At 44.8% G+C, this 13,940-nt stretch overlaps 1 protein-coding gene across 2 annotated transcripts in view; it reads right to left on the reverse strand.

The window, feature by feature from the left end:
- The window catches only part of cop1 (COP1 E3 ubiquitin ligase), a 380,546-nt gene that overhangs the window by 103,901 nt on the left and 262,705 nt on the right, over positions 1-13,940 (reverse strand). For both annotated transcript variants that reach the window (XM_072511804.1, XM_072511803.1), the window contains exon 10: positions 8,606-8,720. In XM_072511804.1, coding sequence (XP_072367905.1) covers positions 8,606-8,720 — 115 coding nt within the window. The remainder of the gene's footprint in view (positions 1-8,605; positions 8,721-13,940) is intronic.

Raw genomic sequence — 13,940 nt, forward strand, 5'->3', positions numbered from 1 at the left:
AAGTTATGGAGATCTTGGGAATAAAACAATTAAAATCAACTGCGTACCATCCAGAATCGCAGGGAGCGTTAGAAAGGTGGCATCAGACATTAAAGACAATGTTCAGGGCGTATTGTCAAGATTATCCAGAGGATTGGGATAAAGGAATCCCATTCGTATTGTTTGCAATTAGGGATGCACCTAATGAGTCTCCCAAATTTGGTCCTTTTGAACTAATTTTTGGTCATGAGGTAAGAGGACCACTTAAATTGATTAAGGAAAAATTGGTGGGTGAGAAATCGGAAATTACACTATTGGATTACATGTCAAATTTTAGGGAACAATTAAATAGAGCAGGTGAATTGGCTAGACAACATTTGAAAGTTGCACAAAATGTGATGAAACAGGTAGCGGACAAGAAATCCAAAGTTTGTAGTTTTGCCAGTGGAGATAAAGTTTTCGTGTTGCTCCCAGTGGTAGGTGAGCCTTTAAAAGCTAGGTTTTGTGGACTGTATCAGATTGAAAAGAAATTAAGTGAGTTGAATTATGTGATAAAAACACCAGATAGAAGGAAGACTCACCGAGTGTGTCATGTGAATATGCTTAAAAGGTACTTTGAAAGGGAAGGAGAGAAAAAGGAGGTTTTAATGATTCTAACTCACAGTGACGAACCAAATCCAGATGACTGTGAATTTGACATACCTCAAATTAAATTGGAAAATGAGGATGTTCTTCAAAATTGGGATGAATTGTTAAGTTACCTTCCAGAGGAAAAACAAACTGACCTGAAAGAGTTATTGATATCACATGGGCAAGTTTGTAGAGATAAATTGGGAAGTACAAAAATGTATATATATGATGTAGATGTGGGCAATGCTGTTCCTATCAAACAACATCTATATAGACTTAATCCTTTAAAATTGGCACAGGTTAACAAAGAGATTGAGAGTATGCTTAAAAATGGTGTAAGTGAAGTGGGTTGCAGCCAATGGAGCTCACCCATAGTGATGGTACCTAAACCAGACGGTACCCAACGGTTGTGTGTGGACTAGAAAGGTGAATGCGGTTACAAGAACGGACTCTTATCCTGTCCCACCATTGAAGGATTGCATTGAGAAAGTGGGCCAATCTGCTTTTATTTCCAACTTCCAGACATTGAAAGAACATTTAAAATATCGTATGGAGTTCTTCGGACGACTTCAGGAGGCAGGTTCGGTGATGAATTTGGAGAAGCTCGAATCACTTTCCTTGAGGAGTTTCCGATACCCTCAAGACGAAGGGAAATAATGCGATTTCTTAGCATGAGTGGATTTGATCGAACATTTGTGCAAAGGTTTGTGGCATGATTACTCCACTGATGGACTTGCGAAAGAAACCTAAAAAAATGTCAATGGACAGCGGACTTTCAACAGACATTTGACTGCCTGAAAGCTGTGATCACCAATGCTCCTGTATTGGAGAATTGCAAGGGACTCTGTGGTCAGATTGAACTAAAGTATCTGATTCTAAAGAGAAATGCCGAGGAGTAGAGGAATGGATGGATCGTGCAGAGACTTTGTTCAAAGACACCGTCAATCAAGAAGGATTTCGGTTGGAGGAAGAAGAACAAAGAAAAATGGACTATATTATTATACCTGTTTGCATGTGTTGTTTTTTTAAAAAACGAAAAGGTATATTTACTGTGTACATTTCTTAGTGGATGGTGCAAAAGTGAAAAATGAAACCATCTTGAAGATGATGGTTTATTTTTTTGGGGGGGGAGGGGGGGGGGTGTCATGTGAGAGTACCTTTAAGACATGGATGTTTAAGCAATGCACCTTTAAGAAAGCAGTGATGTCAGAGAGTGGGTGGAGCTGAGGTCAGGTCAGCCATTTTGCAGTTTAGTTTTGCAGTTTGGAGGAAAAGAGCTGGGTGTGTGTCTGTGTTTTGCAGTGAGCTTGATCTCTGCCATGAAAGACTATCTCTGGATCATTTGGGTGATTTAAACTTATAATAGCGACGCCTTTAACCTGATGTGATTTTGTCTAAAGGTTCTCTTGGAAGTTTGAAGGAACATTTTAAGGAATTATTTACTGTTGCAATATTTTCTTAATTATCTTTGAAGTAAAGGGTGTTAAGAGATCCAATGTTTATTTAAGATGTTAAGTTGAGTTCTGGAATAAACAGTGTTTTGTGTTTAAAAACCCACGTGTCCATAATTGTAATTTCACACCTCGGGATAACGCCGTGGGCTAGGGAAAGCAACAAATCCATTCAAGGGTTGGTTGAACTCCATGATACATTTTGGGGTTCTGACGCCTCGCCCATAACAAAGGAAATTGAAAATCTCTAGATTACTCCCAGTGCCACGTGCTGATGAGCATAGGAATAGGAAAATTGAGCATTCAATACATGACACAAGAAAGGGAGTAAGGGGAAGGATTTTAGATTTCTGAGGGATTGGGATCACTTCTGGGGCAGGTAGGACATGCACAAGGACTGGTTGCACCTCAAGAGGACTGGGACTAAAGTCCTCACAGCGTCATTTAGTAGTGCAGTTGGGGAAGGTTTCAACTAAATTGGCAGGAGATGGAAAGCTGAAGGGAAGTTCAGAGAGGAGAGGAAAATGACTGGCAGTGAGAAGTATTAACGGATAAGGCGGGTATAGCAGAGAGAAGCAGGAACGTAAATGGAGTATTTGAAGAGTATGACAGAACATTAGAAAGGGTCAGAGTAAGGTGGCAAGTTAAAAAGCCCAAATCAGGATTAATGTGCATGTATGTGAATGTATGGAGTGTGTTTAATAAGACTGGTGAACTACAGGCCCAGGTTGACAAATGGAATTCTGATATTATTGCTGTAACAGAGACTCTGCTCAAAGAAGGCCAGGTTAAATATTCCTGGGTACAAGGAATTTGAGAGAGAAGGAAGAAAAGGGATGGGGAGGCGGGGGTATTGATTGAAGATAGCTTTACAATACTGGTGAGAGAGGATGTTCCAAATGGGTTAAGGATAGAATCTCACTGGCTGAAGGTAAGGAATTAGAAAGGTCCCATGTGTCGGCTGCCCTTGTCCTTCGAGGTGGAAAGGTTTACATGTTTGAAAGGTGCTGTTGAAGGAGCCTTGGCAGGTAGATGATACTCGCGGCTCCCACTGTGCGTCAATGGTGGAAGGAATGAATGTTTGCGGTGGTGAAAGGGGGGGCCAATCAAGCGGGACTGCTTTAGAACATAGAACGATACAGCGCAGTACAGGCCCTTCGGCCCACGATGTTGCACCAAAACAAAAGCCATCTAACCTACACTATGCCATTATCATCCATATGTTTATCCAATAAACTTTTAAATGCCCTCAATGTTGGCGAATTCACTACTGTTGCAGGTAGGGCATTCCACGGCCTCACTACTCTTTGCGTAAAGAACCTACCTCTGACCTCTGTCCTATATCTATTACCCCTCAGCTTAAAGCTATGTCCCCTCGTGCCAGCCATTTCCATCCGCGGGAGAAGGCTCTCACTGTCCACCCTATCTAACCTCCTGATCATTTTGTATGCCTCTATTAAGTCTCCTCTTAACCTTCTTCTCTCCAACGAAAACAACCTCAAGTCCATCAGCCTTTCCTCATAAGATTTTCCCTCCATACCAGGCAACATCCTGGTAAATCTCCTCTGCACCCGCTCCTAAGCCTCCACGTCCTTCCTATAATGTGGTGACCAGAACTGTACGCAATACTCCAAATGCGGCCGAACCAGAGTTTTGTGCAGCTGCAACATGACCTCCTGACTCCGGAACTCAATCCCTCTACCAATAAAGGCCAACACTCCATAGGCCTTCTTCACAACCCTATCAACCTGGGTGGCAACTTTCATGGATCTATGTACATGGACACCTAGATCCCTCTGTTCATCCACACTTCCAAGAACTTTACCATTAGCGAAATATTCCGCATTCCTGTTATTCCTTCCAAAGTGATTCACCTCACACTTCTCTATATTGAACTCCATTTGCCACCTCTCAGCCCAGCTCTGCAGCTTATCTATATCCCTCTGTAACCTGCTACATCCTTCCACACTATCGACAACACCACCGACTTTAGTGTCGTCTGCAAATTTACTCACCCACCCTTCTGCGCCTTCCTCTAGGTCATTGATAAAAATGACAAACAGCAACGGCCCCAGAACAGATCCTTGCGGTACGCCACTTGTAACTGAACTCCATTCTGAACATTTCCCATCAACCACCACCCTCTGTCTTCTTTCAGCTAGCCAATTTCTGATCCACATCTCTAAATCACCCTCAATCCCCAGCCTCCGTATGTTCTGCAATAGACTACCGTGGGGAACCTTATAAAACGCTTTACTGAAATCCATATACACATCAACTGCTCTACCCTCGTCTACCTGTTCAGTCACCTTCTCAAAGAACTCGATAAGGTTTGTGAGGCATGACCTACCCTTCACAAAGCCATGCTGACTATCCCTGATCATATTATTCCTATCTAGATGATTATAAATCGTGTCTCTTATAATCCCCTCCAAGACTTTACCCACTACAGACGTGAGGCTCACCGGTCTATAGTTGCCGGGGTTGTCTCTGCTCCCCTTTTTGAACAAAGGGTCCACATTTGCTGTCCTCCAGTCCTCTGGCACTATTCCTGTAGCCAATGATGACATAAAAATCAAAGCCAAAAGTCCAGCAATCTCTTCCCTGGCCTCCCAGAGACTCCTAGGATAAATCCCATCAGGCCCTGGGGACTTATCTATTTTCAGCCTGTCCAGAATTGCCAACACCTCTTCCCTACGTACCTCAATGCCATCTATTCTAATGATGTGGAGATGCCGGCGTTGGACTGGGGTGAGCACAGTACGAAGTCTTACAACACCAGGTTAAAGTCCAACAGGTTTGTTTCGATGTCACTAGCTTTCGGAGCGCTGCTCCTTCCTCAAGTGAATGAAGAGGTCTGTTCCAGAAACACATATATAGACAAATTCAAAGATGCCAAACAATGCTAGGAATGCGAGCATTAGCAGGTGATTAAATCTTTACAGATCCAGAGATGGGGTAACCCCAGGTTAAAGAGGTGTGAATTGTCTCAAGCCAGGACAGTTGGTAGGATTTCGCAGGCCAGATGGTGGGGGATGAATGTAATGTGACATGAATCCCAGGTCCCGGTTGAGGCCGCACTCATGTGTGCGGAACTTGGCTATAAGTTTCTGCTCGGCGATTCTGCGTTGTCGCGGGTTCTCCAAGGCGGCCTTCAGGACCCGCGACAACGCAGAATCGCCGAGCAGAAACTTATAGCCAAGTTCCGCACACGAGTGCGGCCTCAACCGGGACCTGGGATTCATGTCACATTACATTCATCCCCCACCATCTGGCCTGCGAAATCCTACCAACTGTCCTGGCTTGAGACAATTCACACCTCTTTAACCTGGGGTTACCCCATCTCTGGATCTGTAAAGATTTAATCACCTGCTAATGCTCGCATTCCTAGCATTGTTTGGCATCTTTGAATTTGTCTATATATGTGTTTCTGGAACAGACCTCTTCATTCACTTGAGGAAGGAGCAGCGCTCCGAAAGCTAGTGACATCGAAACAAACCTGTTGGACTTTAACCTGGTGTTGTAAGACTTCGTACTGTAATCTATTCTAATAGCCTGGGTCTCAGCATTCTCCTCCACAACATCATCTTTTTCCTGAGTGAATATTGACGAAAACTATTAATTTAGTATCTCGCCTATCTCTTCAGACTCCACACACAACTTCCCATCCCTGTCCTTGACTGGTCCTACTCTTTCCCTAGTCATTTGCTTATTCCTGACATACCTATAGAAAGCTTTTGGGTTTTCCTTGATCCTTCCTGCCAAATACTTCTCATGTCCCCTCCTTGCTCGTCTTAGCTCTCTCTTTAGATCCTTCCTCGCTACCTTGTAACTATCCATCGCCCCAACTGAAACTTCACACCTCATCTTCACATAGGCCTCCTTCTTCCTCTTAACAAGAGATTCCACTTCTTTGGTAAACCACGGTTCCCTCGCTCGACACCTTCCTCCCTGCCTGACCGGTACATACTTATCAAGAACACGCAGTAGCTGATCCTTGAACAAGCTCCACTTATCCAGTGTGCCCAACACTAGCAGCCTACTTCTCCACCCTATACCCCCAAGTCACGTCTAATGGCATCATAATTGCCCTTCCCCCAGCTATAACTCTTGCCCTGCGGTGTATACTTATCCCTTTCAATCATTAACGTAAACGTCACCGAATTGTGGTCACTGTCCCCAAAGTGCTCTCCTACCTCCAAATCCAACACCTGGCCTGGTTCATTACCCAAAACCAAATCCAACGTAGCCTCGCCTATTGTTGGCCTGTCAACATATTGTGTCAGGAAACCCTCCTGCACACACTGTACAAAAAACGACCCATCTAATGTACTCGAACTATATCTTTTCCAGTCAATATTTGGAAAGTCAAAGTCTCCCATAATAACTACCCTGTTACTTTCGCTCTTATCCAGGATCATCCTCGCCATCCTTTCCTCTACATCCCTAGAACTATTTGGAGGCCTATAGAAAACTCCCAACAGGGTGACCTCTCCTTTCCTGTTTCTAACCTCAGCCCATACTACCTCGGAAGATGAGTCTCCATCTAGCATCCTCTCCGTCACCGTAATACTGCTCTTGACTAGCAGCGCCACACCTCCCCCTCTTTTGCCTCCTTCTCTGAGCTTACTAAAACACCTAAACCCCGGAACCTGCAACATCCATTCCTGTCCCTGCTCTATCCATGTCTCCGAAGTGGCCACAACATCAAAGTCCCAGGTACCAACCCATGCTGCCAGTTCCCCTACCTTAATTCGTATACTCCTGGCATTGAAGTAGACACACTTCAAACCACCTACCTGAACACTGGCCCCCTCCTGCAACGTCAAATCTGTGCTCCTGACATCTATACTCTCATTCTCCCTTACCCTAAAACTACAATCCAGGTTCCCATGCCCCTGCTGCATTAGTTTAAACCCCCCAAAAGAGCACTAACAAATCTCCCCCCCAGGATATTTGTGCCCCTCAGGTTCAGATGTAGACCATCCTGTCTGTAGAGGTCCCACCTTCCCCAGAAAGAGCCCCAGTTATCCAGAAATCTGAATCACTCCCGCCTGCACCATCTCTGTAGCCACGTGTTTAATTGCTCTCTTTCCCTATTCCTCATCTCACTATCACGTGGCACGGGCAACAACCCAGAGATAACAACTCTGTTTGTTCTAGTTCTGAGCTTCCATCCTAGCTCCCTGAAAGCCTGCCTGACATCCTTGTCCCCTTTCCTACCTATGTCGTTAGTGCCAATGTGGACCACGACTTGGGGCTGCTCCCCCTCCCCCTTAAGGACCCGGAAAACACGGTCCTGGACAGTGTCGAGCATCTCAAGTGTTGCTGGAGCTGCACTCATCCAGGCAAGTGGAGAACTTTCCATCACACTTGTGCCTTGTAGACAGGCTTTGTGAAGGCAGGAGATAAGTTACTCACTGCAGGATTCCCAGCTCTGACCCGCACTTGTGTTTATGTGGCTAGTCGGTTCAGTGCCTGGTCAATGGTAATCTTCAGGATGTGGAGATGCCGGTGTTGGACTGGGGTGAGCACAGTAAGAAGTCTTACAACACCAGGTTAAAGTCCAACAGGTTTGTTTCAAACACTAGCTTTCGGAGCACTGCTCCTTCCTCAGGTGAATGAAGAGGTATGTTCCAGAAACATATATATAGACAAATTCAAAGATGCAAGACAATGCTTAGAATGCGAGCATTTGCAGGTAATTAAGTCTTTACAGATCCAGAGATAGGGGTAACCCCAGGTTAAAGAGGTGTGAATTGTCTCAAGCCAGGACAGCTGGTAGGATTTCGCAAGCCCAGGCCAGATGGTGGGGGATGAATGTAATGCTATATGAATCCCAGGGCCCTGTTGAGGCCGCACTCGTGTGCGGAACTTGGCTATAAGTTTCTGCTCGGCAATTCTGCGTTGTCGCGCGGGGAACACTTCAGCAGTCAAGGGCATTCAGCCTCTGATCTCCTGGTAAGCGTTCTCCAAGGCGGCCTTCAGGACGCGCGACAAGGCAGAATCACAGAGCAGAAACTTACAGCCAAGTTCTGCACACGAGTACGGCCTCAACCGGGACCTGGGATTCATGTCGCATTACATTCATCCTCCACCATCTGGCCTGGGCTTGCGAAATCCTACCAACTGTCCTGGCCTGAGACAATTCACACCCCTTTAACCTGGGATTACCCCTATCTCTGGATCTGTAAAGACTTAATTACCTGCAAATGCTCGCATTCTAAGCATTGTCTTGCATCTTTGAATTTGTCTACATATATGTTTCTGGAACATACCTCTTCATTCACCTGAGGAAGGAGCAGTGCTCCGAAAGCTAGTGTTTGAAATAAACCTGTTGGACTTTAACCTGGTGATGTAAGACTTCTTACAATCCTCAGGATGTTGATAGTGGGGGATTCAGCGATGGTAATGACATTGAATGTTAAGGCGAGATGGTTAAATTCTCTTTTATTGGAGATGGTCACTGCCGGATGCAGCATTTCAACTTTATGATACACAGTTATGTGAAACTTATATTGTCAAAGAGAAGAAACAACCTTTACCTGACAAACGGGATAACCTGGTCGAGAAATAGCACTGCTCGAGATCCTCAAAGTGAGCAGTTAATCGCTTGCGTCGGGAGGCCAGTGTGTTATTGTACCATGTTTGTCTCTTTCCCTGCGCACACACACACACAAAGTAACTGTCAAACACTAGACATTTGGACAATAAAATGGCCCATCCAGCCACTGAGTTCTGTTTAGTCTGCATTTTCACCAACCTTCCTACTGGAGGCTGGTTTAGCACAGTGGGCTAAACAGCTGGCCTGCAATGCAGAAGAATGCCAGCAGTGCAGGTTCAATTCCCGTACCAGCCTTCCCGAACAGGCGCCGGAATGTGGTGACTAGGGGCTTTTCACAGTAACTTCATTGAAGCCTACTTGTGACAATAAGCAATTACTATATTATTATTGGAGTGAAGTAGGAAGTAATAACAACGATGTCCCAGTGCTTCACAGAAACATTGCCAAACAAAATTTGACACCAAATCACAAAAGATTAGGTCAGGTGACCAAACACTTGGTTCAAGTTTTGAAGTTTTAGGGTGAGACGGGCAAGAAACAAGGAGGCCATTTGGCTCAGTGTGTCCCTGGCAATCCTCTGAAAGAGCAACTCAGCTGGTCTCATTTCCCCACAGCCTTGCAAATTGTCTTACATAGGATTACATTGTGTTTCTCGCACAGAACCAGGCCATTCAGTCCAACCAGTCCATGCTGGTGTTTTTTCTCCACTTGAGCATCTGTTCTGATCTAAATTTACCATTGTAGCCCTCTATTCCCTTGTTGAGCTTTTACTTGAATGTGTTTATACTATTCACTTCAACTACTCTGTGTGGGAGCAACTTTCACATTCTCACCACCCTCTAGGTAAAGAAGATTTTCTCTTGTTCTGACACCCTGGGCTCGTAGTGCATGGTCAATTCTGGCCCCACAGCTCCCTAGTCCGAACATAAGTGAATTAACCAATAATTTGTACATATTTTGAGATCTTTGACCCTTAACTGTTTCAATGACAGACACCAAATTTGTAAGTAAACCTGAATAACTTTATTCATATCAAGAGAAGAGATAAAAATGTAATGGTGATAATTGAACGTCTGCTAATCCGTGTATACACACACACACACACACACACACACACACACACACACACAACACACAAACACACAAACACACAAAGACACAAAGACAGACACACAGTGGGAAGGGGAAGGGTCAAAATTGTGGGGATTAAAAGGGCGTGAGGTGAATATCTGTGCTACTGAAGTGATCTTTGTAGTCAGCTATCTCCTTGGGATGTGGAGTGTTGAAACCATCACCTATAACCTCCAGGCCGATTCTCAGGCTCTGGGATCCCCTCTTGTGTGCCACTTTAACTTGTGTTGATCTGAGCCTTACCATGGAAGATGCACTTCAGGACTGCTCAGTTGCTTACCTGTTTTCAGCTTCAGCAGGCTGGCCAACAGGCTGTCTCAATTAAACAGAGTATCAGAGGAGCAGCTTCCACAAGGCCTTAGATTGATCTGGTCACCTTCGAGGGAGAGGAATCTGGAAAGCTCACCCCCAGCTCTGTCTGCAGGCTTTAAAAACTCACTAGCTGGAGTGCTCTGTTTACCTGGAGTGCAGCACGGTAGCACAGTGGTTAGCACAATGGCTTCACAGCACCAGGGTCCCAGGTTAGATTCCCGACTTGGGTCACTGTCTGTGCGGAGTCTGCACATTCTCCCCGTGTCTGCGTGCGTTTCCTCCGGTTTCCTCCCACAGTCGAAAGATGTGCAGGGGTAGGTGGATTGTCTGTGCTAAATTGTCCTTAGTGTCCACAAAAGGTAAGGTAAGGTTACGGGGATAGGGTGGAGGTGTGGGCTTAGGTGGGGTGCTCTTTCCAAGGGCCGGTGCAGACATGACGGGCTGAATGGCCCCCTTCTGCACTGTAAATTTGTGACTCTGTGAGCCGCAGCCGAGATATCAGAGAGAGTGTTCCACCCTTTCTGGGAGAGATATTTAACAGAGTTCTCCCCAACTCCTGAGCTCAGATCAAACTGGAACCCAAACAGACAGAGTCACACAGCAAGAAGCCTTCCAGAACAATCTGCATCGAGAATCTACCAAGTCCCAGGATTTCAATGGAGCCGATTGGCTGCTGGCCAAGACCAAAAAAAACATTATCAGTGGACCAGGCTAAATAACCCATTGTTTAGGGGCTGTTCTTCGAACAGTCCAAATAGCACCTTATAATGAGGTTTGTTCTTGTTTAAAAATAAAGGTTGGGATACAAGAAAAAAGCGATACAGCAAAACAGAGAATAAAGGAATTACACAAGGAAAGCAAGATTTAAACAGGGAAAGCAAGGTTTAAACATGAGGATCCTTGCACACTGAATTCCCAATTTTATTTCTTGGGCACTATCTTATATTGATGTCCTCTAGCTCTGCTCTCCCCATACGAGGAAACCGCCCCTCTGTGTCCACTCTATCAAAATCAGAATTTTAAGGAGCTCATGAATGACGCGACACATTCAGGATATGATGAGAAGGAAAGAGAGCAAATCAACATTAGTGGAGAACAGAAAGTGAAAGATGGAGTTTAAGAAAACAATTAGGAGAGCAAAGAGGGAATATGATAAAGCTCTTGCTGGTATAAGTAGGGAAAATCCCAAGGTATTCTATAAGTATATCAATGGGAAGAGGATAACCAGGGAAAGAGCAAGGTCCATTCGGGACCGACAGGGAAATCTGAGTGTGGAGCCAGAGGACATTGGCAGGGTGTTGAACGGATACTTCATATCTGTCTTCATCTAAGAGAATGAGGAGGCAGATGCAGAACTCAGGGACAGAGACTGTGAGGTTCTTGCGAATTTGTCATCGGGAGTGACAAGGTATTGGGGGGTGTTGGCAAGCTTAAAGTGGACAAATCTCCATGTCCAGATGAATTGTGTCCCAGGATGATGTGGGAAGTGAGGGAGGAGATTGCAAGGGCTCTGACCTAAATTTTTAATTCATCTCTGACCTCGGGGGAGATGCCAAAGGACTGGAGAACAGCTAATGTGGTTCCACTATTTAAGAAATGTTGTAGAGATAAGCCAGAGAACTACGAAGCAGTGAGTCTCACATCAGTGGTAGGGAAACTAGGAGAGAATCTATCCCCACTTGGAGACGCAGGATTTGATCAGGAATAGCCAGCATGTCTTTGTCAGAGAGAGGTCATGCCTAACAAATTTGAGCATGTGACCAGGTGTGTAGATGAGGACAGTGCAATTGATGCAGTTTACATGGATTTCAGAAAAGCCTTTGACAAGGTCCCACATGGGAGACTTAAAAAAAGGCAAATGCACAGAGAATACAGGGTAACTTGATATGGTGGATTCAAAATTGTGTCATGAGAATGTTGCTTTAAGGAATGTTTGGCTGCTCATGTTACTGCAGTGATGTCAGAGTGTGGGTGGAGCTGAGCTCTGGTTCTGCTTTTTAGTTTCACTTTGAGAAAAGTGTGGGTGTGCCTGTCTTTTTGGTTTCGTTTTTCAGTGTGCTGCAGCTGAAGTCAGACAAAGCAGCTGTATTGTTGATCTGCCATCAAAAGACTATCATTTAATAATTTGGTGAATTCAGAATTATAAATGTTTTCAGTAGTGAATGTAAACCCTGATGTGCTTCTGTTTAAAGGTTTGTTAAGTCTTCTGAGTGCGAAAAGGACAGCATACAGGTTACTTAGTGTTGTATTCTTTGGGGGGTGTATTTGATTTACTGGTTGCTAAGATATTCACTGTATGTTTTAGAAAGGTTAACTTGAGTTCATAGAATAAACATTGTTTCGCTTCAAAAAATACTTTTCGATTTCTGCTGTACCACACCAGTAGAGTGGGCCGTGTGCTCCCCATACCACAATCTATTAAAAGTTGTGGGTCAGGTGAACTCCATGATACACTTTGGGGTTCTCTAAACCCTGGCCCATAACAATTGGCTTAGCTGCAGGAGACTGAGTGTGATAGAGGCGGTTCCCTCACATCCTTTAAAAAGTACCTGGATGAGCACTTGGCTCGTCATAATATTCATGGCTATAGGCTGAATGCTGGCAAATGGGATTCGGTAGGAAGGCCAGGTGCCTTTCATGCGTCGGTGCAGATTCGATGGGCCAAAGGATCTCTTCTGTGCTGTATTATTTTGTGATTCTATAACATCACCCTTTTAGTTGCCTTTATTCAAGAGAAGAGTCTCAGCTCGTTAATCCTTTCACCTTAGTTATTTAAGCAATTCCCTTTTGAAAGTTCAAATGTGTTCACTTCCAACAATTCTCAGGCAGTGCAATCGTGATCCTAGTCACATCCTTCATAAAAAATATTATCCGCATGTCACCTTTGTGGGGGGAGGGAGGAAGATTTGCATTTAAATTGTACCACTTTACACTTCTTCACATTAAATTTCATCTGTCCAAGTGTTCATTTATTCTACCAGCCTGTCTATGTCATAGAAGTTCTAGAATCCCTACAGTGCAGAGTAGGCCATTGGGCCCATCGCATCTGTGCCAATTCTCCTGAAAGTGCCTATCGCCCCTGCCTGACCCTGAAACCCCATCTAACCTGCACATCTTTGCACACGAAGGGGCAATTGATCAGTGGTGACTCCACCTAAACTGCACATCTTGCGGCTGTGTGAGGAAACACATGCAAATACAGGGAGAACGTGCAAACTTCACACAGACAGTCACCCAAGGCCGGAATCGAACCCAGGTACCTGGTGCTGTGAGGCAGCAGTGTTAACCACTGTGCCACCATGCCACCCTCTTGAAGTCTATCGCTATCCTCCTCACAGTTCACTATACTTCTGCACACCCAAGTCTATGTCAATACAGATCAAGAAAAGCTGTCGAACTGATACCGACCCCTGGAAAAACCCACGCTGTATCTCCCATCAATCTGAAAAAAATAAGCGTTCACTATTCCTGTTTCATGTCCCTCCACCAACTTTGTATACATGGTGCTACTGTCCCTGTTGTGCCATGGGCTTCCACTTTACTTACAAGCTTGTTATGCAGGACCTTATCAGACCACTTTTTCGGTCATCACAACTCATTTAGAGAGGGATTTCCAGAGTTTAAGACTTTGTCATCTGAAGGCACTGCCACCAAAGGCAATGTGATTAAAATTGAGAATGTACATGAGACCAGAACTGCAGGAGAGCAGATAATTCAAAGTGCTGCTAGGGCTGGGGAAGGTTCCCAAGATAGGGAAAGGCAAGGACATGAAGGGATTGAAAACCAGGATGAGAATGTTAAAGGATCCCAAAAGGGATAAACAGTATTTTAAAGGTGTCAACTGTGGTTCAAGTGTACTCACAACTGTGGGT

Source organism: Scyliorhinus torazame, chromosome 7, assembly GCF_047496885.1.
Source record: "Scyliorhinus torazame isolate Kashiwa2021f chromosome 7, sScyTor2.1, whole genome shotgun sequence".
In the NCBI taxonomy this organism is placed as follows: Eukaryota; Metazoa; Chordata; class Chondrichthyes; order Carcharhiniformes; family Scyliorhinidae; genus Scyliorhinus; species Scyliorhinus torazame.